The sequence below is a fragment of the Oryctolagus cuniculus genome, chromosome 7 (assembly GCF_051225735.1).
Source record: "Oryctolagus cuniculus isolate XC-2025 breed Fujian yellow rabbit chromosome 7, ASM5122573v1, whole genome shotgun sequence".
NCBI classification, from domain to species: Eukaryota; Metazoa; Chordata; class Mammalia; order Lagomorpha; family Leporidae; genus Oryctolagus; species Oryctolagus cuniculus.
Genome location: NC_142873.1, coordinates 142,159,532 through 142,187,189, shown reverse-complemented (window position 1 = coordinate 142,187,189; position 27,658 = coordinate 142,159,532). Strand labels below are relative to the sequence as shown.

The window sequence follows — 27,658 nt, the reverse complement described above, 5'->3', positions numbered from 1 at the left end:
CATCTCCCTGTCTTCACACATGACATCCCCTCTTTCTGGAAAGACTCAGGTTTTATTCTAATACTAGCCCACTGGGAAGCTTTCCCTGCATTCACACAAGAGCAGTCTGGCTTATATTCTTGCACCACCCACCCCGCCCCACCTTTCTTATTTCCCCAGCTTGACTGACATTATTTTTGCATAAATGTCGGCAAGTGTCCCTAAAATTGCCCTCTGCCCTCACAGCAGCATCTTGACACGCCACCTAGGAACTCACACCCCACAGGACTTTAAACTCACTCAGCCTTCAACTGCCATCGCCACCACCAGTCGGGTGGTAGGGTTTGGGATCAGAGGTGGGTGGGCGTCCTGTCTGGCTCAGAACTTGAGTCCATAACAAAGATTCTCATTACCGAACTTTGTTCTCAGTGAGGGCAAGTGGGTCATCATTGCCAGACAATGGCCAACCCCTGAACTGAGAAGGGCTGAGTGAGCTCAGAGCCCAGGGGCTGAGGGCTCAGATGGGAAGCTCCCAGAGGCTGCTGGCACTGGCCAGCACCAACACAGCTGCAGTACATCCTCCCTGTGGGTTTGCTTCCCTGCCCGTGCCCCATGGTCTGGGCAGTGCGGGTTGGACCTGCCCCAGGGCTAATCCTGAAGCCGAGGGTCTCTTCAGGCGATCTCCGCATGAGCTCCCCACTCACAACACAAAGCTTTCAGGGTTCTGTCCCCTTTGTCCGGTCTAACTCCTCTTAGCTCTGGCTTCTCCTGCACGGCCTGCCCGGGGGAGACGGTGGGCAGGGTGAGGGTCTCCCTTGCGCGCCCACAACGCTTCCCACAGCTGTTTCCCACCAGACCGTGCACTGCAGGCAGGGATCAGATCTTAATCATCCCAGGCCCTCATGTCTGCCATGAGCGGGCTGTGGGACAGTGTGCCAGCGGAAGTGAGTGGAACAAATGAACAAGAGGGAGCAAGGAGGAAAGGCAAGCAGGTCAATGTGTTGAGTTGATCAGCTGAGCTCTTAGAGACCACAGAGAGGGCAACACTTCATCACAACTGGCACCAGGGTTACCAGTTCACACAGAGGTAATGGGGAGAGTGGGGCAAATATGTGGGGTCATGGCAACTGCACATAAAAGAAAAAGAGAAACAGCCTGGGACAGCTCCTCAAAGAGCAGCGACCTGTGCAGCTTGCTCTCCTGTGGGCTTTAGAAAGGGGCACGCAGTCTGCACCCCTGCTCTCCGGCTGGATCCTGCCGGACGCGCCCTACCTTATGCATGACGATCTTGCGCTGGCCTGGTTCTGCCACGTCGATCATCTTCTGGACCACATAGTTGGCATACTGGTCCTTCATCATGGTGTATAAGGCACTGTGGGGACCGTCGTTCATGGTGCACACCTCATCGATGAGCACGGCACGCTCTGTCCGTGAGGCGTGAGTGACACACTTTTCTACGACGTTGCTGGAATGATACAGAAGTGTGGACAGCGCTTAGGAGAGGGCTTCCTGTTAGGCTGTGCTTGTCTAACCACTGCCTTGACCCTCAGCATTCCTAGCAGCAAGACACAGCGAGCATCTGTGGGAAATTAACTTATCCACTGTCTGGCTTCGCTAACTCTCTACCTTTTGCCCTCCGAGGCATCCAATTGTGAACCTCATCTGAGATCAGGTCTATGAGAAGATGGGAGCCAATCTATTTCTAAGCAGGTGAGGGCAATGGAATGAGGGGAAGTCAACAGATTTACACACAAGGGTCCCAGGACTGGTTTCGCACAGTTCAGTTGTTAAAAGCACTCAGCAAAGCCGATCCTCCTCTCCTCACTGCTGTGAACTCAGGGAGGCCAGGACCAAGTCTCACTTTGGTCTGTCTTCCTGCTGCCCCACATCAGACTGGGCATTTACTGGGGCTCCACAGACTGAGTGAAGGGATACACAAGCCAGAACCACAGCACCTGGTCAACTACCACATGTTCTTACGAGTGTAAAGGGCAGGAGGGCCCTAAAGTGAGTTAGCATTTCTAACCACACCTCAGATCTAACACGGTGGGAAATCAAAGAGGGGGGTCCATTAAAGCTGGGATTTTCTATGCTCCATGGGGATGGCAGATGCGGAAAAGATCACACACTGCCGTACTGATGGGTGCTTACCACTCAAGAAAGGCTTACTTGTGAGCACTAGTTGCAGAAGACAACACTGTGCTTCTGGGGCCTTGTGGGAATGAGTTGTATAAGGTCAAAGGACAATACATATTATTTGTGTTCATATTGTTGGAGCCAAGCCCGACACCTGGCAGGTGGGTGGGCGGCTGAAGGCTCAGCAGAGTTCGGGATGGGACAGAAGCAGCTCTGGATTACAGGACCCACCGCCCACCCCCACACAGAAAAGGAACTTCACAGTCCAGATGGCTACTGAACAACAGCTTCTGCTGATAATCCTGAAAGACGGCCATTTAGGCCGGCGCCGCGGCTCACTAGGCTAATCCTCCGCCTAGCGGCGCCGGCACACCGGGTTCTAGTCCCGGTCGGGGCGCCGGATTCTGTCCCGGTTGCCCCTCTTCCAGGCCAGCCCTCTGCTGTGGCCAGGGAGTGCAGTAGAGGATGGCCCAGGTGCTTGGGCCCTGCACCCCATGGGAGACCAGGAAAAGCACCTGGCTCCTGGCTCCTGGCTCCTGCCATCGGATCAGCGCGGTGCGCCGGCCGCAGCGCGCTGGCCGCGGCGGCCATTGGAGGGTGAACCAAAACCAACGGCAAAGGAAGACCTTTCTCTCTGTCTCTCTCTCTCACTGTCCACTCTGCCTGTCAAAAAAAAAAAAAAAAAAAAAAGACGGCCATTTAACCACTGCCTGGAAATTTCCGGTGACTACTTTCTAGGGCAATCTACCATACGTATAGATGGCTCAGGTAAACACTCTTCCTTATGTACCAAATCCCTGTACTTAGGTGCCTTATTTCTTTTCTCTATTTTCCATGATGCACTGTTATAAAAATGCCACAAATAGGGGCCAGCACTATGGCATAGCGGGTAAAGCTGCCACTTGCAGTGGGCGCCAGTTCAAGTCCCGGCTGCTTCACTTCCGATCCAGTTCTGCTATGGCCTGGGAAAGCAGAAGAAGATGGCTCAAGTCCTTGGGCCCCTGCACCTGCAATGGAGACCTAGAAGAAGCTCCTGGCTCCTGGTTTTGGATCAGCACAGCTCCGGCCCTTGTGGCCAACTGGGGAGTGAACCAGCGATGGAAAGCCTCTCTAACTCTGACTTTCAAATAGATAAATCTTTAAAAAAAAAAAAAATTATTTATACTTGGGCTCCTGCCACTTAGGCAGGCATTCCATATGGAGTTCGTAGCTCCTGGCTATTACAACCATTTGTCCAATCCTGGCTGTTGCAATCATTTGAGGAGCAAACCAGCAGTTGGAAGATCTTTCTCTCTTTTTTTCCTCTCAAATAAATAGCAAATCTTTAAAACAAAACAAAAACAAACAAAAAAAAAAAACCACAGAGTTCGAGGATTTCTATTTTGCCTTGTAATTCATCCTAAAAAAAATTTTAAGGGCACCACTCTAACAACAGAAAATGCTATATGGGCAGCAGAATATACCTAGGAGATTATACCACTAACCCCATGGAAGAGCCACCCATTTCTTCTCCAATCCCTGCTACTTTTCAGTTACCTGTGACACCTATCATGACTTGGAAATATTTAATGCACTTCATTCTTAATCTTGATAATCTGAAGCTGCGAAAGAGATTCTAGAGTGAGCAATGGGCATATCCCATGATTCAGTGCCTGGGTTTGAGGTCCAGCTCTGTTCCAGATTCCAGGCTAATGCACAACCTTGGGGGATAGTAAATGACAGCTCAAGTACTTGGGTGCAAGAGCTGGATGGAATTCCAGGCTCCTTGAAGCCAGGCCTAGCCCCAGCTGTAGCAGGCCTTTTAGGGCAGTGAACCAGTGAGTGGGAGATATCTCTCTCACTCTACCATTCAAGGAAATAAACAGGTTAACCTATCCTTCAGACAATGAAGAAGAACTCAAGTAAAGAACACCTAATAATTCCAAATAAGTTAATGAAATACCCAGTTTACCAAAGTGCAATAGTGTAGAAACACAATCCCCTGGCATTCATGTGGCCAACTCTGGGGGAATGAGAAGCCCACTGAGGGACTCTTGGGGTTGGTACTTTGTAGGACTATCTGACTTTTCAAGCTACGTATACTTTGCAAAGAAGAAACATTTAAAAAGAGAATGACAATTCATTCTTTCGTTTTAGAGTTAAAATAATACTTAATCCTCTCTCTGGAAACAGTCCATGTAATCATAGCGCTTACCTTGCAAATTTGTGCTGACTCAATACAAGGACATTGCCTCGGATTTCTGCTACAATTTTGCTTTTATCCTCAGGACGACCATGCTCCAATACATGTTGGATTACATAATTTCCATATTGATCCTTTTGAGAAGCAACAGAAATAAAATTTATGTAAAAACCAGTCCTACAGGTTATCCGAGTCCTTATGGCTCATTAACACCTATCTTTGTTGTATATCAAGATGGCTTAGCTGATTACATAAGGAACACAAAAAAATTTTTTAAATGAGCAGTAACAATTTTCCCTATCTATAAAAAAATGGGTGCACAATATTGCTAGACAATGGAATACTTCTCTATATATTTATGCCTAAATGTCCTAGTTGAGTTCTTCACACAAATGGTTCACTTTACCAACCCAGAACAGAGTAATGGTACACATTTATATCCCACAAGTCAGTGGGTGAGGCAAAGGAAGTATCAAAGCCAGAAAGACATTAACTAATCCACTTGGTTCACATGACAATGTGAAACTGAGGCCTGAAGGGTTAAATGGTAGATCTACCTAAAGGTGATACAGCTGGCCCATGAAGGAGTTCTGAAGTCAGGGCCAGGAATCTATTCATTACTCATACTACGCAAACACACACCAGGCTGCTTGCTATGCATAAAAACATATTCAGAAGATGCAATGGGCATTTCAAATATATCCACCTCTCCTGGAAGAGAGCCCTGAGCTGACAGAACACACAGAGCCCAGTCTGCAGTTCCTCTCCTGCGATTCCCTTACCTGGACAAGTTGCTCCGTGTGCTGGTGCAGCTCCTCTAAGATAGGCAGTGTCTGGTCAGGGAGACAGTGCTCCAGAATTCTCTGAATCACTCGGCAGCCATAAGGATGCGTAGACAAAGCAAACACCTGGGTCAAAGAGACAGAAGAAGGCCACAAATGGTAGCTGCCACTTTCAATGCTTCAGTACTGTTTAGAAACATTATCCCATGGATTTTCACAAATGAATTTACTGGCATTTACACTCTCTCTACAAATAAGAGATGTGTGTGTGTGATGTATAAACAAGCCCATTAGTTTAGAAATTTAGAGACATGGATAAATTCAGAGCTAAAAACTACTTTTTCAAGAGGTTTAGAAGGAAACAGAATTGGTCAAGGTTATGAAAAACCCACTTAGCTGAGTTAGCAGTGTCAACTGACAGCTCTCCAAAGGCTAGAGTTACAAACAGAAAAAGGAAGGGCTGGGATCAAATCCTCAGTGTTTTCACATAACCACCCAACCACACACAACGCTATGAATTTAACTGGGGTGTTGTTCAGCAGAAGAAAAGCCTCAACATCCTGTGTTGGGTTTGGAGCAACAGAAAAGCTCAGGGCTTTAGATCCAGACCACCCAACCTTGATTCTATACCTTCCTATGTGAGTGATGTGTACCTCAGCTCTGTAGTCAAGAATATTACTGATTACAAGAGCTGGAACAATAGCTTCCCAAGTGTCAGTCACTATGCTAAGTGCTCTATGTATGTTTTTATATCTGCAACTGTGCCATGGGACTTCAAAACATTAACAGAAAATCCATGCTTTCAACTTTTATTTATGTAACAGGCAAAGACAGAGAAAGAGAGAGCACATGCTCCTTCCTCCAATTCACTCCCCAAATGCTCGCAGCAGCTAGGACCTAAGCCAGGAGGCAGGAACACAATCCAAGTGCTGCTTCCCAGCATGTGCACCAGCAGGAAACCAGAGCTGGGAATTAACTCCAGGTGTTCTGATACAGGACACGCTTTCCAACAGCTTCTTAACTGCTGGGACAAATATCCACCCCTAAATGATCATTTAATTCCATCTAACCACAAGCTCTTTTTTTTCCAGTCAATAGTCTTTATTAACATGCAAGTACGATTTGTCACAAGATATACAAGTTTACCTAGTCTGTTTCAGATTTTATTGTCTTTAAACTTATGGCTACTTCTGGATCACACACATAAAATAACCAAAGCTAAGGTTTATTTCTAGCTATCACTTTCACTTTTGAAATAATTGTGGTTCATAATTGGAATTATTTGCCACCAAATAGCAGAATATAATTATTTAACTTAATACATAATCTTCTATGCTAAAACATATACCAGTATGCTCTACAACATGTAAGTGATATTTTACTGCTTTCAGTAAGCCAGATAGTATGTTTATGTTTTCTAAGATGAAAAATTACTTTTGTTTACTGTTTTTGCAGTTTCCAGAAAAAACTGTCCATATTAAGCTAGTGTGGAAGAAATAATCTCAAGACTTAAGTATATACATCCTATAAAGGCAGCTTTGTTCTACTACTAAAATGCAGACAATACTAAACCCAACTTCAGTGCTTCTTTACCAACGCCTAAGCAAAGATGCTCTATCATGGTTTTTCACATGTTTTTTATCTGCTTAATATAAAAGCAGATCTCCCTATGATCTCCCTATGAGTTTACTTTCGGTAGAAAACTCACTGATTATCAGTATTATGTTTATTGGAATATATTTTATAAATTAATAAGATAAATCATGTATTATACCTAAGGATATTTTATGATGTACACTATATCTTTCCAATGTCTTTCATATTTATAACATTCAATTGGATGGAGGAAGACTGGAGTGGTTCAGAAAAGTCTTGACTTTTTAAGATTTGGATACAGTTCATAATGAGTCTTTTAAAACACATTTAAACAATCAACAGTGTAATCTCTCAAGGGATTACAAAGGAAGAATAAAAATAACTGCAAAGGAAGATTTATAATCAATGAAAATACAGTACTTTAGATTTCCCAAAATGCACAATGCACAAGAATTCTAAGTCAAGTGGCTTACTTGTTAACCATCTGGCTACAGCTGAATAGTTACTATTCTTAGCAACCTTCCCGAATTGCTTTTAAATAAAGTTCTTAAATTGTAGCAATAAACAAAGAGAGCACACAAACAATACTGCACTTTATCAAAAGACACATAAGAAATTTCAACTCTTAATGTGAGTTATAAAAATCAATGTTTCGGCTAAGTTTATGTCACATTTTTATAATGCAATTATTTGTATAACCCTAGTAATGCTACTAGCGGCGATAAGATCAAAATAGGTTTTTTGGAAAAACACTAAAAACATAAAAATATTTATTTTAGCCTCATTATTTTACCTATAGCACATGTTCATTTATGCCTAAAGTTCAGCATTAATTATATGATCACTTCTCTAATTTTAGCTGTATTTTTTTTTTTATTTGACAGAGTTAGACAGAGAGAGAGAGAGGTCTTCCTTCCGTTGGTTCACCTCCCAAATGGCCGCTATGGCTGGAACTACACAGATCCCAAGCCAGGAGCCAGGTGCTTCCTCCTGGTCTCCCATGCGGGTGCAGGCACCCAAGCACTTGGGCCATCCTCCACCGCTATCCCAGGCCACAGCAGACAGCTGGACTGGAAGAGGAGCAACCGGGACAGAACCGGTGCTCCCAACCTGGATTAGAACCCGGGGTGCCGGCGCCGCAGGTAGAGGATTAGCCTAGTGAGCCGCGGTGCTGGCCATCCACAAACTTTTCTTTCTTTCTTTCTTTCTTTTTTTTTTTTTTTTTTTTTTGACAGGCAGAGTGGACAGTGAGAGAGAGAGACAGAGAGAAAGGTCTTCCTTTGCCGTTGGTTCACCCCTCAATGGCCACTGTGGCCGGCGTGCTGCGGCCAGCACACCGCGCTGATCTGAAGCCAGGAACCAGCTGCTTCTCCTGGTCTCCCATGCGGGTGCAGGGCCCAAGCACTTGGGCGATCCTCCACTGCACTCCCAGGCCACAACAGAGAGCTGGACTGGAAGAGGAGCAACTGGGACAGAATCCAGCGCCCCGACTGGGACTAGAACCTGGTGTGCTGGCATCGCAGGCAGAGGATTAGCCTATTGAGCTGAGGCGCCAGCCTTTCCACAAACTTTTAAAATACCTCTCGCATCCTTAAAAAAAATACTATACATGAAACTTATGTAACTTACAAATTAAAAAAAATACACATGCACACATAAAAACATACTGCATGGTTGTGCTTGAATTTTGATTTACAGAATTGCATAGAATTTACATAATTGATTTACAGAAATGCCATCCACATGCGGGTGCAGGGCCCAAGCACTTGGGCCATCCTCCACTGCACTCCCGGGCCACAGCAGAGAGCTGGACTGGAAGAGCAGCAACTGGGACAGAATCTAGCACCCCGACCGGGACTAGAACCTGGGGCGCCGGCACCGCAGGCAGAGGATTAGTACTTTGTTATTTTAAAGATACATTCACATAAGACCTGCAAGATCAGTTCTGAAAATGACCTTAATTTTAAGAAGTAATAAAGACTATCAAATACCAAGATAAGGTGTAGGCTTTGTGGCACAGGGGATCAAGGCACCACTTGGGATGCCTGCATATGGAATCATAATGTCAGTTTGAGATCCGGCTACTCCACCCTTCAGACCTAGCTTCCTGCTAACATGCATCTTGGGAAACAGCAGATGGTGGCTCCAAGTACATGGGTCCCTGCCACCCACAACGGAGACCCAGATGGACTTCCTGGCCTCTGACTTCAGCCTGGCCTAATCCTGGCTGCTGCAGGAATTTAAGGAGCGAACCAGCAGATGTAAGATCTCTGTCACTTTGCCTTTCAAATAAATAAATAAATCTTTAAAAACTTGTTTTTAGCCTTTAGAGAAAAAAATGCAAATACCAGGATAAATAATACTTAAACAAGGAGGAAAATGTATTCTTCAAATATGATATTTCATCTCAACAACTCTGCTAACAGTATTTCATCCCACATGAGCACCCCCCACACCTCCACCCCCAACCCCGTGAGTCATCTGCATTACTAAAGGAGAGAAGGCTCTCTCAATGAAGGTTAAGGAAGAGACTTGGAAATAGAGAGCCAGGACTGCTCTCTCTAATCTCAGACACATACTGCATGTTGAGGACATGCCACAAACCCCATCCTCCTTTCTGCTCACAATGGAAACACCCATCAATCTGTTTCCCATATTTCTTTCCTAAGTCACTTACCTGTCCCTTAAAAGCATCGATGATAAACTGTAAGGACTGGGGCTGCACGCATTCAATGCATTTCTGAACCACGTGGTTGCCATTCTGGTCTTTGACACACTTCAGGACGTGGCCATCCAGTTCCCGAACCATTTCATTCTATTGGAGATAGGGAAAGAAAGCATCACCAGAATCGCAGCAAGCAAACACCTGGACGACCAACGCTGTCCTTTCCAAACATAAAAGCACTGAGCTCAGAATCTGTGACAATGAATGCAGACCTGAAGTGTGGCACTAGGACACCATGGCAACAAACGAGGGGCTGAGTTCTTTCATGTATTAGGAAATCAACTATGTAATGAAATTTACTGAAACAAATTGAGTATAATAGTAACCAGTACCCAAAAGATCTCTTAGAGTTTTTATTATACATATATATAAATCAAACTACATAGAATTTCATGTACTCTTCATCATAGTTTATAACACTACCCTGCAAGACAGGTACTATTAATCATGATGGTGGTTAAATTTTAATCCAGATTTGGCATACCTCTAAATGTTTAACACATCTTAACTCATCCAAACAACCCTATGCATTGGACACCATTACAGATGAGGAAATCAAGGCACAAATGAGAAGACTTGCCTCAAATTACAAACCAAGAATGCCATGATCAAATCCAAACAATCTGGCTATACTGTGTAGTAAACCAGTATGTGTCAGTAAAGCAATGGTCAAAAATTTAAATTATCCTAGGCCGGCACCGCGGCTCACTAGGCTAATCCTCCGCCTAGCGGCGCCGGCACACCGGGTTCTAGTCCCGGTCGGGGCGCCGGATTCTGTCCCGGTTGCCCCTCTTCCAGGCCAGCTCTCTGCTGTGGCCCGGGAGTGCAGTGGAGGATGGCCCAGGTGCTTGGGCCCTGCACCCCATGGGAGACCAGGAAAAGCACCTGGCTCCTGGCTCCTGGCTCCTGCCATCGGATCAGCGCGGTGCGCCGGCCGCGGCGGCCATTGGAGGGTGAACCAACGGCAAAAGGAAGACTTTTCTCTCTGTCTCTCTCTCACTGTCCACTCTGCCTGTCAAAAAAAAAAAAAAAATTTTTTTTTAAATTATCCTGCACCCTTGTCCCTGTATCTATGGAAGAAATAAGGCTGAAAGGAGTTAAGCCATATATTTGAAACTACAGGTAGAAAGTAAAATAATCAGAATTCTAGTCCAGGCTGTGACTCCACCATCTATAAACTTTCTACCAAGCTATAGTGGGTGCAAAGTTCACAGGAATGGGTCTTTCAGTTAATCAATGAAAAGCTTCCAAACTCAGCAAGTACAGAGAGCAGCCAGACCTTAAGTATATGAGAGTGAGTGTGTGTCTGTGTAGGGAATGGGTGAATGTGGCAAAGGTTTATTAGGGAGAGACTGAGTCAGAATCCATCTCCAAAGTTCACGACCTGTGGTCTCAGGTACCTGGAGGCTGAAGCCCTATACTATGGCTGTGCCCTGACACCTGCTGCCCCATTTCCTTGCTGTCCCTAATCTCTGCATATTACCTCTACTACACTAACGATTATGTTAGAAGATTATGAGCCACTTTAATAAATGCTATTAGGAGAGACTGTCAAGCCTAGTGGTTATGATGCCTACATTCCACATCAGAATGCCAGAGTTGGGGGCCGGCGCTGTGGCATAGCAGGTAAAGCCACCGTCTACAGTGCCGGCATCCCATATGGGCACCCACTGGAGTCCTGGCTGCTCCTCTTGCGATCCAGCTCTCTGCTATGGCCTGGGAAAGCAGTGGAATATGGCCCAAGTCCTTGGGCCCCTGCACCCATGTGGGAGACCCAGAAAAAGCTCCTGGCTCCTTCAGAGTGGTGCAACTCCAGCCATTGCAGCCATTTGGGGAGTGAACCAGTGGTTAGAAGATATCTCTCTCTCTCTCTCTCTCTCTGCCTCTCTGTAACTCTGCCTTTCAAATAAATAAATAAATCTTAAAAAAAAAAAAATGCCCAAGTTTGACCCACAGTTCTAGCTCCCTGACTCCACCCTGGGAGGCAGCAGATAATGCCTTAAGGAACTGGACTCCTGCCACCCACATGGGAGACCTGGATTATATTCTTGGTTTTAAGTGTCTGCCCCAGGACAGCTTTGGTCACTGAGGAACCTGGGGAGTGAATCAACAGATGGCAGCACTCCCTCAAATCAATCAATAACTTTAAAAACTGACAAGCTAAAATACTGTCATTAATAAATGCAAAGTTTTAAATCCCTGAGATGTTGACTACATCAAATCAACTAACATATCAGCTAGGGGGAAAAAAAAAAAGAATAAAGTGCCAAGGACTAAAGAGGGAAACGGCCAGATATTCAGGGAAAGTTTCCAAAAGGAATTACTGAAATTTCAGGAGGAAATAATTTACTCTGTAAACATAATTACAGAATAACAAATAGAGAGGCCGGCGCCGCGGCTCACTAGGCTAATCCTCCGCCTAGCGGCGCCGGCACACCGGGTTCTAGTCCCGGTTGGGGCGCCGGATTCTGTCCCGGTTGCCCCTCTTCCAGGCCAGCTCTCTGCTGTGGCCAGGGAGTGCAGTGGAGGATGGCCCAGGTGCTTGGGCCCTGCACCCCATGGGAGACCAGGAAAAGCACCTGGCTCCTGCCTTCGGATCAGCGCGGTGCACCGGTCGCAGCGCACCGGCCGCGGCGGCCACTGGAGGGTGAACCAACGGCAAAGGAAGACCTTTCTCTCTGTCTCTCTCTCTCACTGTCCACTCTGCCTGTCAAAAAAAAAATAAATAAATAAATAAATAAAAAATAAAAATAAAAATAAAAAAACAAATAGAGAATGATATTTATACACTTATAAAACTAAGGGACAGTTTCTTAACTAAAGATGAGGTGGTATCCTGAATATTTTCTTGATCCAAAAGACATTTACAATTCCACAGGAGAGGAGCTAATGTCACTTAAATGTCTACTGAAAAATGAGTAAATTATTCATAGCAAGAAAAGTAGTTCAGATCTAGAATAAGTCACCACAGAGAAACATGACCAGGGAAGAACAATAGGTTGAGGGAAAGGAAGGGGAGGTTTTCTTTTAAAACAAACAAACAAAAAACCCATGACATTCAGCCAGAACACTGTACAATTTGAAAAAGTGAAGACAAAATAAAGAATTTCCCACATTCGTGGGTGAAGGCAAAGAGGAAAACATATAAAAGAAACTGTCATCCTTCTGCTTCTCTTCCAGCAAGTGGGCATTACAGCCAAAAGACAGGAAGAAATTTGCAGGTGCAAAAGAAAAAGGAAAATTAAACAGAAAAGTTTTCAACCATCAATGAAAAACCAGGAAAACATTAAAATCAGTAATAAACTAAACATTAGAAAACAACTAAAAACAGCTTAACACCTGCTTGTAATTACTTACAAACAGCACTTTCATATGAGCACTGCATCTCTAGGAATGAGCACTGAGTGAACAAAATGCAAATCTGCAAGTGTCCCCAACCCGCCTGCCCTCTGCCCTCACAGCAGCATCTTGACACGCCACCTAGGAACTCACACCCCACAGGACTTTAAACTCACTCAGCCTTCAACTGCCATCGCCACCACCAGTCGGGTGGTAGGGTTTGGGATCAGAGGTGGGTGGGCGTCCTGTCTGGCTCAGAACTTGAGTCCATAACAAAGATTCTCATTACCGAACTTTGTTCTCAGTGAGGGCAAGTGGGTCATCATTGCCAGACAATGGCCAACCCCTGAACTGAGAAGGGCTGAGTGAGCTCAGAGCCCAGGGGCTGAGGGCTCAGATGGGAAGCTCCCAGAGGCTGCTGGCACTGGCCAGCACCAACACAGCTGCAGTACATCCTCCCTGTGGGTTTGCTTCCCTGCCCGTGCCCCATGGTCTGGGCAGTGCGGGTTGGACCTGCCCCAGGGCTAATCCTGAAGCCGAGGGTCTCTTCAGGCGATCTCCGCATGAGCTCCCCACTCACAACACAAAGCTTTCAGGGTTCTGTCCCCTTTGTCCGGTCTAACTCCTCTTAGCTCTGGCTTCTCCTGCACGGCCTGCCCGGGGGAGACGGTGGGCAGGGTGAGGGTCTCCCTTGCGCGCCCACGACGCTTCCCACAGCTGTTTCCCACCAGACCGTGCACTGCAGGCAGGGATCAGATCTTAATCATCCCAGGCCCTCATGTCTGCCATGAGCGGGCTGTGGGACAGTGTGCCAGGCCATACAATGCATTGGGCAAGCACTCTTAAGTCAATGCGGGTGGAATGAATGAAGAGCGAGGGAGTGAACTGAAGTGAAAGATTTGCTGGACAAATTTGGCTCATTGGAATGTTCCATTCAAATGAAGAAAATGACAACTTACTAGCATTTTACCTGCTTCAATTCTTTGCAAACAAAAAACACATCTGTAAAATTGCACATAAGTTCTGGTCAAGGTAAGAGCGCTGCGAACCACTGGTTTTAACACAAGACAACTGATCTACTATAAATTTACAAAATTAATCGTATAATTCATGCTGGCCATGCACAGAAAGACAGCCATAAGCATCAAAGGAAAACTGTAGGTTGGCAGCATTACCAAGTTCACTACATATACCATGGAGAAACATTAAACACCAAGAGAAAAGTTAAAGGGGAAACTTACAATTACCTGTTGGTCTGCGGGAATAAATTCAAGAGCTTTCTGGATAACTCGGCAGCCGTACATCTGTAGTGCCAAGGACAGGACGTGGCCTCGGATGCGTTCTGCCAAAGCCAGCTTCTGTTCATGGCTGCCAAACTAGACATAATGTGTGAGTGAGCACCGTTACTCAGAAAGAAAGAAGCCAGAGGAAGCGAAGCATTCGCTATTCTTCATCAACCACTGGCAGGACCTCGTGTAACCCTGTTACACACCAATATTTTAGATCTTTCATTTAAAGAATCTTTGTTTCTTCCAGCAGTTCTCCGTTTGATTAAAAAAAACTCTTTAGAATGTTAAAATTTTTTAGCTACCCAACAGCAGTCGTTTCACTACTAGTATTTAAGGAAATAAGTAATTCCTCAAAGCTGCCACTAATTCACTACTACTATTAAATGAGTCCCTACTCCACTGATTATGAGAGCACTCAGAAATGAGTAGTATGTGTGGAAGACACTGAATTTTTTAAGGCTTTCAACAATGTTTGAGGAATATACAAGAACATCTTGAAATCTCCAGCCCCTCAGATCTCTGAGGCCCACAGGTTAAAAAGTTCTTTCATCTCTGTGCAGCTTAAGCCAAAGCACACATGGATACTGTGTTTTGAATTGGTGTTCTACCTTATTCCAAGAACCGATACTGTCTATTTACACAGGCAACTGAGTGGAGAGGAGGAGAATTAGTAGAATGAAGAGATATGGCTAAAATTCTATTCAAACATCCTTGTTTGAATTTTCATTTGAAAAGTAGAATCCCGAGTCTGTAGGAAATTCTGTGATGTCGAACTCCCTCCTTTTCCATTCAAGGGCACTAAGATACAGAGACCTTCTCTAGCTTGCCCCACACCACAAGCTGTAATCCACTGCACATTCTGGCCCCTGGACGCTGCACCAGCCTCTGGAGCTGATCACTGCACTGTCATATTGGTGACAAACGCTTGTGTGTTTGTCAAGAATCAAAAACAGAAGGGTTATACTTAGTTTGGTTTCTTTGTCCATAGCTGGAGAATTCAAAGAACACAAGTCTTCCTGAGAAAAGCTAGAAAGATAAAAGCTGTAGGTAAGCCACTTTAAAATTTTTTTAACAATTATTTATTTATTTGAAAGTCAGAGTTACAGAGAGAGAGGAAGAGTCAGAGAAAGATCTTCCGTTTGCTGGTTCACTCCCAGACAGCTGCAACAGGAAGGGCTGGGCCAGACTGCAGCCAGGAGTCAGGAGCTTCATCTGGGTCTCCCTCGTGAGTGTCAAGGACCCAAATGCTTGAGCTATCCTCTGCTCTTCCCAGGGTCTGAATGGGAAGTGGGGCAGCCAAGACAGGAACTGATGTCTATATGGGATGCTGGCGTCACAGGCGGCAGCTTTACCCAGCATGCCATAACGCCAGCCCCAAGTACACCACTTTATCTTCAAGTACACCACTTTATCTTCACACCAATCAAACAGAATTTTTGATGGAAAGTAATGTGTAGAAATGCAGGATTTCTTCCCCCACACCAGATTTCTCATCTAAATGTTTTGTCTTATTCTGGATTTAAAGATATACTTTAAAAAGTTGCTTAGAAAATGGAAAAAAGTTTGTCTGAAATCCATATAGTTTTTTCATAATATGTATTTTCCAACGAACGCTTTGACCTCATGGATCTTGTAGCTGTCATCAATGAGAAGTAAAATATCTTTGCCTCTCTGAAACTTTATTAGAGGAAAGACATAAATCAAATACTTTCATGAATATTTTCCAAAGATAATGATAAGAGTAGGCATTATTGAAATTAACAGAGGTAAAATAAGTAATCAAGGCCTAAGGATAACCTCAGTTTATGATGAAAAATACTGGGGTTGGTGTTCATGTACAATTCTCTATGAATCTTCTCCCCATCTCATTTTTCACACTAAAATTACCTTACATGGATTATTTCTTCCCAAAGTGGCAGGTTTAATGAAACTACTGTTAACAATCAGAAGTAATAGGCTGGGTCCTAAATGGGGACAAAACTTCTCAAAACACTCCCAACACAGATTGGGATCACCTGCTTGGGTAGCTGCACCACAAACAACAGACAGATGCTGTTGAAGAACTGCAAGCATTTAAAAAGCTCTTCAGAAAGGACTGGAATGGGATGGCCATTTTTTTTAAAGATTTATTTATTTGAAAAGTAGAGTTAGAGACACAGAGGGAGGGAGGGGAAAGAGAGGGGAGAGAGAGAAAGAGGGAGGGAAGATGGCTATTCTTAATCAAAATATCCTGCAGAGTTATAAAGCCAAAGGGGAAAAAGAACAAAGGCTTACTTCAAAGAACTTCTGAATGACATAATTCCCAAACACATCCACCATCAGTTGGTACGCAGCCTGGAGGATTTCATTGAAAACAAGCTGGCGCTCTGCTGTGGTGGCACGTTCTAGCTTCAGCTGAATGAACCTAAAGTACAAAGTAAAACAGGTGATCTCAGAGCAGAAACAGAACTTGGGAAAGAGAGGGGTAAGTCGCTTTCTACGAAGTGTCAGTTCTGCAACTGCAGGTACGAGGGTGCATATGCATTCACTCAGGCACACAGTAAACTGAGTGCTACTACTGCGTGAGCTCCTCTAAAGGAAGAATTTCTGGAAAGACGAAGTATCTCCTAGGTTCATGAAACTTTCACTTTTTTAACATTTGATTTGGGCATTCATTTATTTATTTTCATTTTTTATTTTAGTTAAAAGACAGAGAGGCATACAGAAAGAAATCTTCTACCTGCTGGTTCGTTATCTAAATGCCCACAACAATTGGGACTGGGCCAGGCCAAAGCTAGGAACTAGGAGCCAGGAACTTACACCCTTATCTCCCACATGGGTGGCAGGGACCCAAGCACTAGGACTGCCTCCCAGGATACATTAGCAGGAAGCTGGATCAGAAGCAAAAGAGCCATGACTTGAACTAGGCACTCGAATACGGGATGTGGGCCTCCCAAATGGCAACTTAGCCACTATACCAAATGCCCACCCACTTAGTGAGCTATAGAATATGTATTTTATATTGTGTATTTCCTTATGAAGGACATACAGACCAAGTTTGATTTAAGTGTGGGGAGACAGGGAAGACATAAAGGTGGGGAGAGGTGTCAGAGAAAGAACTTTGGAAGCCAGTTCCACGTTGCTGAACTCAAAGCTACGGTCCTTACTATGTGCTCTGACTCATCTTCAGAAGCAGCAGCTACTCGGTCTGCATTACGTAGTGCAGGCAACTACATGAAGAAATCACCCTGTCTGAATCTGGCCTGCAGGAATCCAAACATGAGAAACCCTTGCTCAGCAGCATGCTGGCAGCACTGACAAACGAGGCAGGGTCTGACACCTGGATGTGGTCTGACAAGGAAACCAAAATGGAAACAAAGAGCCCTGGGGACGAAGGGTAGGTGATGCTGCTTCCCTAGAATCAGGCTCCCTTTCTGTGAGGCCCACTGTAGCAGCCGAAGGGGAGACCAAAGCCAAATCCAGCCCCTGGAACAGCCTCTTCTCTCAACTCTGAGGTTTCTCACTTCCACAGCATGGAGCAAGTGGGAAAACGGTCTGACTCCTAAGCAGCCAACATACCCAATGTGTAGCTGAACCATACTCCTTTGAGAGCAAAGGATTCTTTATAATGCTCAGTGCAGCAAAAGTTTGTGCAGGTCTTTATGTGAGTCTCTTTTTTTAACATGTAGATTTTTATGGGATTCTTCTGAATTGGAAACACCAGGCTACTCATCCAGAAAGTCCAAATGTTTGTGTTTTAAAACATGTGTTCTTGGCTATGAAAGGCCCTTTTGCCAACACCTGTTTGTCTAGTGACCCTCTGAAATAATTAATGAGAAGCATATTAAGAGGCACGCTTTGATTGAACTATATTATGGTGAATTATTCAGACATTAACCTGTCTGAGGGACAGAATTTAAGGAGTTAAAATTTCAGTTACCTCCACTGCCAAAGCCAAGTCCTCACCTGGACCCATGCTGGTCTTGGGAAAATTCCATTATATGTCCAGCAATCTCCCGCAGTTGTAAATTGGGGTAGCGGTTATTTCGAAAATCTTCCAAAAGCCTGCTCCTACCAGAGGGCATGACGTCAGACATCCCATACCGCAACCGGGAGGATGAAAAGAGGGTGCTGCTGGGGCTGAAGAGGCTGGAAGCGCTGCTTGCGCTGCGGTACTTGGCTTCAGCGCCGGGGGCAGCAGAGATGTATCTTCCACTGCCATTTGTGAGTCCTCCTGTTGGTTACAGAACAGAGGAACTTAAGACCATTCTTAAGAAACTGCATTCGAAAAAGGGAAAAGCATCCCCCCGCAAAAGCCTGCACTGTCCTGAGTTCTCCAGTCCTGTTGTTTCTGTTTTAAGTCTCAAGTCTATCAGTGCCAGGATTTCCCAGGGAGAACTCACCAATCTGGAAGGAAAATGGCACAAAGCTTGAGAGGGAAATGCTTTTTACCACTAATAGCAGACTGCTAGCAAAAATGGAGCAACTCTTAGCATAGCCCTTAATAAAGAAAATGAGGTCAAACTGTGCCTACTGTGTGAGCCCAGCACTTGAACACCAGCAGTGGGTACTTAGAAAACACCAAACTGCACTGAGACATCAGTGGTTTTCCAAGCTGAGCTCTGTGGAGACTTATCCACTCTTGAATAATCCCTACTCCCATCTGAAATCCATCCTTAAAAATTGGGGAATTCAGATTCATCTGTTTTCTGCAGGAGACCCTTCAAAAAGCTTTCCTTAGAAGCAACGGCTTGGCCACTAAATAGAAATTTGAAAATTACTAAGACAGCCAAAGCCAAGGATTAGAAGTAAGGAATAGGAGGAAAAAAGAGATACACTATAAAATGGAAGGTTTGCAAGTTCTTCATCACGAATGGGCAGCTCTCAACAAATGCTATGGACTTAGAGCCTGAAATGACTGCAGTAGCATCAACCTTCATGCCACTGATACTGCTGTTTTTGATTTTTGACAAGGGAATAACAACTGAATCCTTAGACAGGTAAAACAGAGAGATGACCACAAGGTTATCGAAACGGAAACCAGCATAATAAATCATGAGTATAATTTCAATTTCTAAGCTCCAGTTTGCATTACAAAAATAATGTATACATTAATTCTTTTCTGGGTTGTTTTTCCCACACTACTTTTAATCTGAAAAGTGAAATAGATAGGAAATACCACATAAACCACAAACAGCAGATAAACACAACTCAGAACCCAGGAGAAAAGTCAACAACAACGAACTGCTTGTTCGTTAACTTTTTTCTGAGTTTTAATGAATGCCTGGCTTTGAATTTAATGGTAGGTATAATAAGATAACTGGTTTGGATTTCTCCATGGAATTCAACGGTTTAGTTTCAAAGGTTTCAGGCTCAAAGTGATGGAACCAAAAGAAAATGGCTTAGTGTTAGAATCTGTGAAGCAGCCATGGCCAGCTATATGCTACAAAATCTTCATATATACTCTCTATGGCATTATTGCTGGCATTTTTGCAAAAGTTTTTAATTCTCATTCATGTAACAGGAAATTAAGACCCAGAGAGAAGAAATGCTCCTATAAAGATAGAAACTTGGAAACTGTCATGGCTAGAATATAGAATGACACTTCAGGCATAAGGACCTTGCAATCGTATGAGACTCATTTTCAGACTCCATTACACCATCTTCTTGTTGGTCATTGTTATTTTTGTCAAATTCCACAGTACTTCTTAAAACAAATGGAAGGGGCCGGTACTGTGTATAGCAAGTAAAGCCACTGCCTGCAGTGCCAGCATCCCATATGGGTGATGGTTCCAGTCCCTGCTCTCCACTTCTGATACAGCACTCTGCTATGAGCTGGGAAAGCAATAGAAGATGGCCCCGGTGCTTGGGCCCCTGAACCCCCGAGAGACCCAGAAGAAGCTTCCAGCTCCTGACTTTGGATTGGCCCAGCTCCGGCCATTACAGCCATTTGGGGAGTAAACCAGTGGATAGAAGTCTCCCCCCGCCCCCTCTTTCTCTAACTCTGCCTTTCAAATAAATAAGTAAATCTTAAAAAAGAAAAATAAAGGAAAAGATATTTTTAACAAAACAATGGGAACTTATGTAAAAATACTGGCCATATAACTGTTCTTTATTCCATCTCACAGATAATTCTTTTCTCCCTGAGAATGGGGAGAAACGGGCAAAGAGCAAACAGTAAGGCAGGTCAGCAGGAGATGGTAGACTATGGCGACAGCAACAAACAGGCCTAAGAAGGAATGCCCCCCCACACCCAAAAAAAAACACAGAGTTTTGAAAACAAATCAAAGGTATCTGAAGAACCTGTCGATGACCAAGCCGTAAGATATATCAGAAGGTAGCCAGATCACTGGTGACAATGTTTAATGATGGGATAAACCAACCCTGAAAACTATCCTACTGCTACACTTGTCCCTCCATTTATATCAGCAAATAAATGAACCTGTAGCTTACACTACTTGCTGCTTTCTGTTATTGTGACCAAAAACATACTGACTAATCTGTAACAAAAAGGGCTAGGATGAATAATAGATAACGTGCCTACGATGAAATGTTCTACGTTTTGCCTCAAAGCTTTGAATTTGGTTCTAGTTACTGAGGACGCCAGACAGATACAGGTGCCCCACCCCTACCTTGCCCTCACCCCACACACATACACATATGCATATTAAGCTTTTATTACTGAGAAAGAAAATTTCCCAGGTGCTAAATTATACATGGCAAACTAGTAGTTCATAAACATTTTGTGTGAGCCAAGCCACATTTCTTTAAACATTAAACCAGTGCTTAAATTGTGGCTTTCTGGTTGTTTTGGGGAAAGATACCTGGCAAAAGGTACACTGCCATTGCTCTTAAAGATGGGGAATGTGGAGAAACGTGTTTGAGGGGTCACAATAATGGGCGTACATATATGGAATCGCGCCCGAGACGCTGACTCCAGAGCCAGCCATTCAAGGGCCTAGATTGATAATTTGACTTAAAAAGAACTTTCCTATAGGCCTCAAAGTGAGTCCCTTAGAGATTTCACTATTTAATACAGTATTTTGACACTGGTGGGCTTTACTGCCACCTCTAACATCTTTCTACAGAAATTAATGAATTGACTTTTATTTAAATTACTATGTATTTCTGTTGTTTCACACAACTACAAAAGGGTTTTCTGCCAGTGGCCATCTAGTTTTCCATTCCCTTGCTATGTGGAATGTTCTCATCCATTTGCTTTTTGCTCTTACAGATCTTCTAGATGGCTAATGGGTAAAAACCCTGTCTCCTTGCCTTTAAAGAAAAATTCCCAAGGTTTCCAACATCTGGCTCAGTATTTAATAGGCACAGGTAACAGTGTTCATCGCAATGAGTTCTCGCCAAACTAAATCCTTAAAAAAAAAAAAAAAAAAAAAACAAGGTAGACCTAGGTTTAAATAAGTTTAATAGTATTCTGAGCACACGGCAACAGTCCAAAGTCACATGGTCAGTCTCCTTCAGAGAATGAGGTTGAAAATCACAAATACTGCATTTTGGTTTGGAATGGGGATTTATCTACAAGCACATACTTGACTAACAGATAATCTGAAATTAGTGCAGGTTACCTACTGCTAACTTAAAAATTCTTCCTTCAACGAAGTAAAGAACAAAGACAGGTACTATATTTGAACTCTGTTTCCTAACAAACTAAAGACACATATAACCTTAAAAGAGACAATACAAAAGATGGTTTAAGCCCTGGAATTCTTTCGCTCTGGACAGATTTTAATTCTCTGAGCTCATTTTTACTATATCACAACTTTGTAAGAATGAACAGTACAATACTTTTCTTTCAGAACACATAAAAAGACTAGGAGTTGTCAACCATGCACTTAATAATAAACTGCACCTGCTACCTCTTTGCGCTAAGAGCTGTAAATGGCACAATGTGAAGAGTCTACAGAAAACCATAAACGTGGAGAAGTATTGCAGAAAATGGAGAGGGGGCAGATGTAGGATAGAGAGAGGTATGGGCAGGCAGGACTTATGAAACCATTAAGAATCAGACCTTTGGGACATTCACATTCCATACTCTTCTTGAAGTAAGAGAATTTAACAGATACAGATACCTCAAGTGCAAGTGAGAGTCACAAGTCATATGTAAGCCATAAATCAGAGTACTGGGACAGGTTGAGGCATGACCTGGGATGCCCACATTCCATATGAGAGTACCCAGCATGGAGTCTCACCCTGGCTTCAAAGCCACATTCCTGCTAATGTGCACCCTGAGAGGCAGTGGATAATGGCTCCCATACCAGGGTCCCTGCCACCCAAGCAGGAGACCTGCAGAGAGTTCCTAGCTCCTGACTCTCATCTGACCCAGCCCCAATTATACTGCAGGGGAGTGAACCAGCAGACAGAAGATCCTTCTCTCCTCTCACTTCTGTCTCCTTTTGTCACTCTGCCGTTTAAATAAATTTTTAAAAACTTTTTTGGGAAAGACTTATTTACTTATTTGAAAGGCAGAGTTACAAAGAGGAAAAGGCAGAGGCAGAGAAAGAGAGAGAAGTCTTCCATCTGCTGGTTCACTTCCCAAATGGCCGCAATGGAAAGGGCTAGGCCAAACCAAAGCCAGGAGCCAGGAGCTTCTTCCAGGTCTCCTACAAAACTGCAGGGGCCCAAGCTATTGCGCCATCTTTCGCTGCTTTCCCGGGCACATCAGCAGGGAGTTGGATGGGGAAGTGGAGCAGCTAGGTAGGACTTGAACTGGCACCCATGTGGGATGCTGACACATCAGGCAGCAGCTTAACCTGCTAACACCACAGCACAGGACTCCTAAGCTGTTCCACTTCCCATCCACAGCTCTCTGCTATGGCCTGGGAAAGCAGAAGATAGCCCAGGTGCTTGGACCCCTGCACCTGGGTGGGAGACCCGGAAGAAGCTCCTGGCTCCTGGCTTCAGACTGTCGCAGCTCTGGCTGTTGCGGCTATATGGGGAGTGAACCTGCAGATGGAGGACCTCTCTCTCTCTCTCTCTCCAGCTGTTGCGGCTATATGGGGAGTGAACCTGCAGATGGAGGACCTCTCTCTCTCTCTCTCCGGCTGTTGCGGCTATATGGGGAGTGAACCTGCAGATGGAGGACCCCTCTCTCTCTCTCTGCCTCTCCTCTCTCTGTGTAACTCTGACTTCCAAATAAATAAATAAATCTTTAAAAAAAATTTTTAAGAAGAAATATTTTAGGGGCCAGTGCTGTGCCACAGGTTAAGCGTCAGATTGTGACACCACATCCTATATGGGCACTGGTTCATGTCCAATCCAATCCCTGCTGATGACCTGGAAAAGCAGAGAAGGATGGCCCAAGTACTTGGACCCCTGCCTCCCATGTGGGAAATCCAGATAAAGCCCTTAGCTCCTGGCTTTGGCCTGGCCCAGCCCTAGCCATTGTGGCCATTTGGGGAGCAAACCAGAGAAGGGAAGATCTCTCTCTTTTTCTTCTCTTTCTGTAACTGGGCCTTTCAAATAAATAAATGAATGGACCTTCTAAAAAAATAAATTTTAAAACAAAAAATAAAGAAATCTTCAAGAATTTGTGCTAGGCAAGGATTTCTTAGATCCTATACTCAACACATAATAAATTGGACCTCTGTCGCTCCCCGTCTTCGTGGAGGAACGACACAGGACCCTGCGCTGTTCTTTCGTCTGCTCGGCCCTCCCCGGGTTTGCTACTGCTTCTTCCCGGGTTGGCTGCTGGTTCTTCCCGGGTTGGCTACCGTCCGTCCCTTCCACCTCCGTGGAAGGGCGGTTCCCCCTGCCGCATTCCCCACTTCCGCGGGGGAGCGGCACACCGCCGGCCGGCTCTCTCGGGGGCTGCACAGGTGTTCCCCTTAGATGTTCCCCTTAGATGTTCCTGGTGCATGCCTTCTCTCTCCTCCTTTATAGTCCTCCTCCGCCAATCCCAACTCGGCTGCCCACACGCCGAGTACGCTGCTCTCCTCCAATCAGGAGCAGGATCAGCTCCTGGAGGTCATCACTCAAGTTGGCAAGAGGCAGCTGCGTAGAAGCTGCTTTCTCCTCTCCTAGCGCCATATTGTGGGAGAGCAGATGCATAGAATAAGTCTTAATTCCAATAACTTAGTCTAGTCCGAGTTGCTCCCCACAGACCTCATCAAAACAAAAATTTACTTTGAATGCCATTTTAATAATGAAAAACTAGGGGATGGTGTTGTGGCACAGCAAGTTAAGCTGCCTCTTGTGATGCCAGCATCCTGTGCTGAGGCTCTGGTTGGAGTCCCAGCTGCTCTGCCTCTAATCCAACTCCCTGCTTTTGCACCTGGGAAGGCAGCACGGGAAGGTCCAAGTACCTGGGCCCCTGCCAACCTCATAGGCGATCTGGATGGAGTTTCTGACTCCTGACCCAGCCCCAGCTGTTGTGGCCATTTGGAGAGTGAACCAGAAGACAGAAGAGCTCTTATTTTAAAAAGAAATAATAAAAAGAAATAAAGTGAAAAAAATAGGCATATAAATCACGTATCTGATAAAAGACTTATATCCAGCATATACAAAAACTCTGAAACCTCAGTAATAATAAAACCTAAATTTTAAAATAGGCAAAAATGATGAGCAGATATTTCAAATATAAACACAAATAGTTAATAAGCACATGAAAAGACGCGCTATATCAGTAGGCATCAGGGAAATGGAAAATAAAACCACATATCTTATCACGTCCACCGCCATAACTACACTCAGTAAGACAGACCCAGCAAAATGATGGTTTCCCAGAAAGTAAAACGAGAAATACAATCTAACTATTCTACCCATGGAGAAATGAAAACATGTACAAAGAAACACGTGCACTTAATGTTCACAGCAGCATTATTCCTAGTAGCCAAAAATATGTCCATTAGCTACGAGTGGAAAGATCAAAGATGGTATTTTTATAAAATGGAAGATTATTTGACAATAAAAAAGAACTGACACATGGTATATTATAGATGAATCTTGAAAACATGCAAAGAGAAAGAGATCACACACTGCATGGTATAGTTTCCAGAACATGCAAATTTAGAGACAGAAAGCAGATCGTGGCTGACTGGGGCTAAGAATGGAACTGACCACAACAGGCCATGAAGAATCTTACTGAAGGGCTATAAACATTCTAAAATGTATTTAACAGAATTGCTGTGCAAACCAAAATTACTAAACTTCACTTGATAGAATGCATGAATAAGTAAAGTATAATTGAATGAATCCACACACCCTACTCCATCTGGAATTTCAACAACTGGTAATGGAAGTCACTGAAGAATCATTAGTTGGCCCTCAATTAAGTGACTAGTGAATAAATAATAAAAATTACTAAGCAGGTCACTAATTGTTTTTAGAATCTTAACATATGTCTGACTACTAGTATGAAGTATAAAAATGATGTGATAGGGAATATGTCCATGCTGAAAAAAAGAACTATAGGCTGGTATCCACATTCAAATGCTTACAAACTATGTGTTATTAGAAAATTCATTAAATCACACCGAGTTAAGTTTCCATGGGCAGAAGAGTTATTCTGAGTACTCAACACAATGAAAACGGAATTGTCTGTATGGCTGGTCCTGATCAAGTAACTGACGGCTGGGGGGAGCAGTGAAGCAGTATTGAATAGCAGACGCTGTACTCAGTGTGATGCGATACAAACTTGGTAAGAATATGTTAAATTTCTTGCACCAAAGTATGTTTAGGATTTCTGCACGGACTCTGTTAGAAACCAAGAACTATTCAACTATTTTCTCTTGCTTAAGAATATGGCATAGAAGAACACTTTTCTCAAGAAAACAGACTGAGTTAAGGCAAAGCTTTACTGATGAAGACAGCAGATTCCTTGGGAATAATATAGGATATCGGTACAACATGCAGTGAGAGAGAAGTCCAATGCAAATACACAGAATTTCTCATGAGGGAAGATATATTACACATAAAACTAGGGGCCCGTGATGTGGTGCAGAGGGTAAGGCCAGAGCCTGCAGTGCCTGTATCCCACATGAGTGCCGGTTCCAGTCCTGGCTGCTCCACTTCCAATCCAGCTCCCTGCTGATGTACGTGAGAAAGCAGCAAAGGATGGTCCAAGTGATTGAGCCCCTGCACCCATGTGGGAAACCCAGATGAGGCTCCTGGCTCCTGGCTTGGGCCTGGCCCAGCCTTGGCCATTACTGCCATTTGAAGAGTGAACCAACAGATGGAAGACCTCTCTTTCTCCCTTTAACTCTGCTTTTCAAAAAAATAAATCTTAAAAAAAGAAAAAACACAACAAGACATAAGCAGAAAATAACTCAGTGTGAGTTAATAGGGAAAGCATAAATTAAGAAGTAATTCATTCAATTGCTGGCATACTGGGAAGAGGGAAAGCACTACGATGTAAGTAACACCAATAGCTACAGCAATTAACTCAGGAGCTGCTACAGTCCACAGGATAAACCTGGCCCATCATGTATTTTTATAAATAAAAGCTTTATTAGAAGACAGCTGTATACTCATTCATTTACATTTTGTCTGTGGCTGCTTTCACATGTCAACAGCAAAGTTCAATATTCACTTCAGAGACAATTTGGCCTAGAAAACCTAAAACATCCATTATCTACTTTTTAGAAAAAAATTTTTTGCAGATTTAGTTCATTGAATATCAGTATGGGATGACATAATTCAAATGTTTAAGCCAAGAAACTAAAGATAATGTTTATGAGTTTGATAATGTACTGATTCAAAAGATATCTTGTGCACACCATGTGTCAGTATATACACTGAAATTTGTATGTTTTCTTTGAGGTCCCAAAAAAGGCTTGATTCTAATTCTGAGATGAAAACATTACATCTTGAGACTTGGATTCTTTACATCCACAACACAGGGATAATACCTACGCCCTCCAGAGCTATGTGTACAGGACTCGAATCCAGTACCACTAGCAGGCAACCATTAGTGAGTGTTAGTTCCTTCCTCTATTCACATATCAAACTGGGATTACTTTCACTGACTGGTTTAAAGCCAGGTGTTCAGTCACTAGGAAACACTTTTATAACACACCTTATCCCTTTACCCATCCATTATGGGCCTACCTATCAGGAATGCCCTTACAACTTTTCTAAAGTAATGCCCTTTTACAGCCTCAGATGTTGAGTTGTACAACTGTAGTTTTCACCACCACCACCCCCACACACACACACACAGTTTTGCCTGGAAACTTACCTCTTTGAAACTCAGAGATACTACTCTTAGTTCTAGAATAACTCTATTCCCCTACCTACTTCAGGTTTTCATGATTCTTATAAACCATTTCTCAGTCTTTGTCTTTTTCAATTAAGCTATCGTATTCATCTGTAGTCTGTCCTCACTTTAAACTTGCTGCTGAGAACTAGAACCTGCTAGGTGAAGTGGCCACTGATGCTGCCTTGTCAGGACAGTTCTGATGCCTGTCATCATTAATTAACTGTTAGCAGCACTCCCACTCACCAGCTTGCACGATCAATTGAATAGTCACTCTACTTCTAGGTCTCTACTTTCCCTATCTGGGAAACAAACTGGTACTTCAAAATCCACGGTTGATAATTAACAGAGAAAAGGGAGTGGGCATCATGTCTTTGAGATAAGAAAATACCTCCTACCTTGTAAAAGATTTAGAGATTTGCCACACAAAACACTAAC

At 43.9% G+C, this 27,658-nt stretch overlaps 1 protein-coding gene and 2 non-coding genes across 52 annotated transcripts in view; all 3 read right to left on the bottom strand.

Moving 5' to 3' along the window:
* The window catches only part of PUM1 (pumilio RNA binding family member 1), a 150,935-nt gene that overhangs the window by 4,126 nt on the left and 119,151 nt on the right, over positions 1–27,658 (bottom strand). For 27 of the 50 annotated variants that reach the window (XM_070078873.2, XM_017346521.4, XM_089301128.1 and 24 more), the window contains 7 exons: positions 17,974–18,241; positions 16,303–16,432; positions 13,981–14,115; positions 9,353–9,490; positions 5,080–5,205; positions 4,310–4,431; positions 1,252–1,444 (listed from right to left, as the gene is read on the bottom strand). In XM_070078873.2, the coding sequence (XP_069934974.1) occupies positions 1,252–1,444; positions 4,310–4,431; positions 5,080–5,205; positions 9,353–9,490; positions 13,981–14,115; positions 16,303–16,432; positions 17,974–18,241 (1,112 nt within the window). The remainder of the gene's footprint in view (positions 1–1,251; positions 1,445–4,309; positions 4,432–5,079; positions 5,206–9,352; positions 9,491–13,980; positions 14,116–16,302; positions 16,433–17,973; positions 18,242–27,658) is intronic. The other 23 variants (XM_089301130.1, XM_070078879.2, XM_089301129.1 and 20 more) reach the window with 1 other exon arrangement.
* LOC127493824 (small nucleolar RNA SNORD103/SNORD85) lies at positions 352–436 on the bottom strand. The gene has a single exon (XR_007924362.1). It is a non-coding gene; the product is annotated as a small nucleolar RNA SNORD103/SNORD85 (small nucleolar RNA).
* LOC127493823 (small nucleolar RNA SNORD103/SNORD85) lies at positions 12,988–13,072 on the bottom strand. The gene has a single exon (XR_007924361.1). It is a non-coding gene; the product is annotated as a small nucleolar RNA SNORD103/SNORD85 (small nucleolar RNA).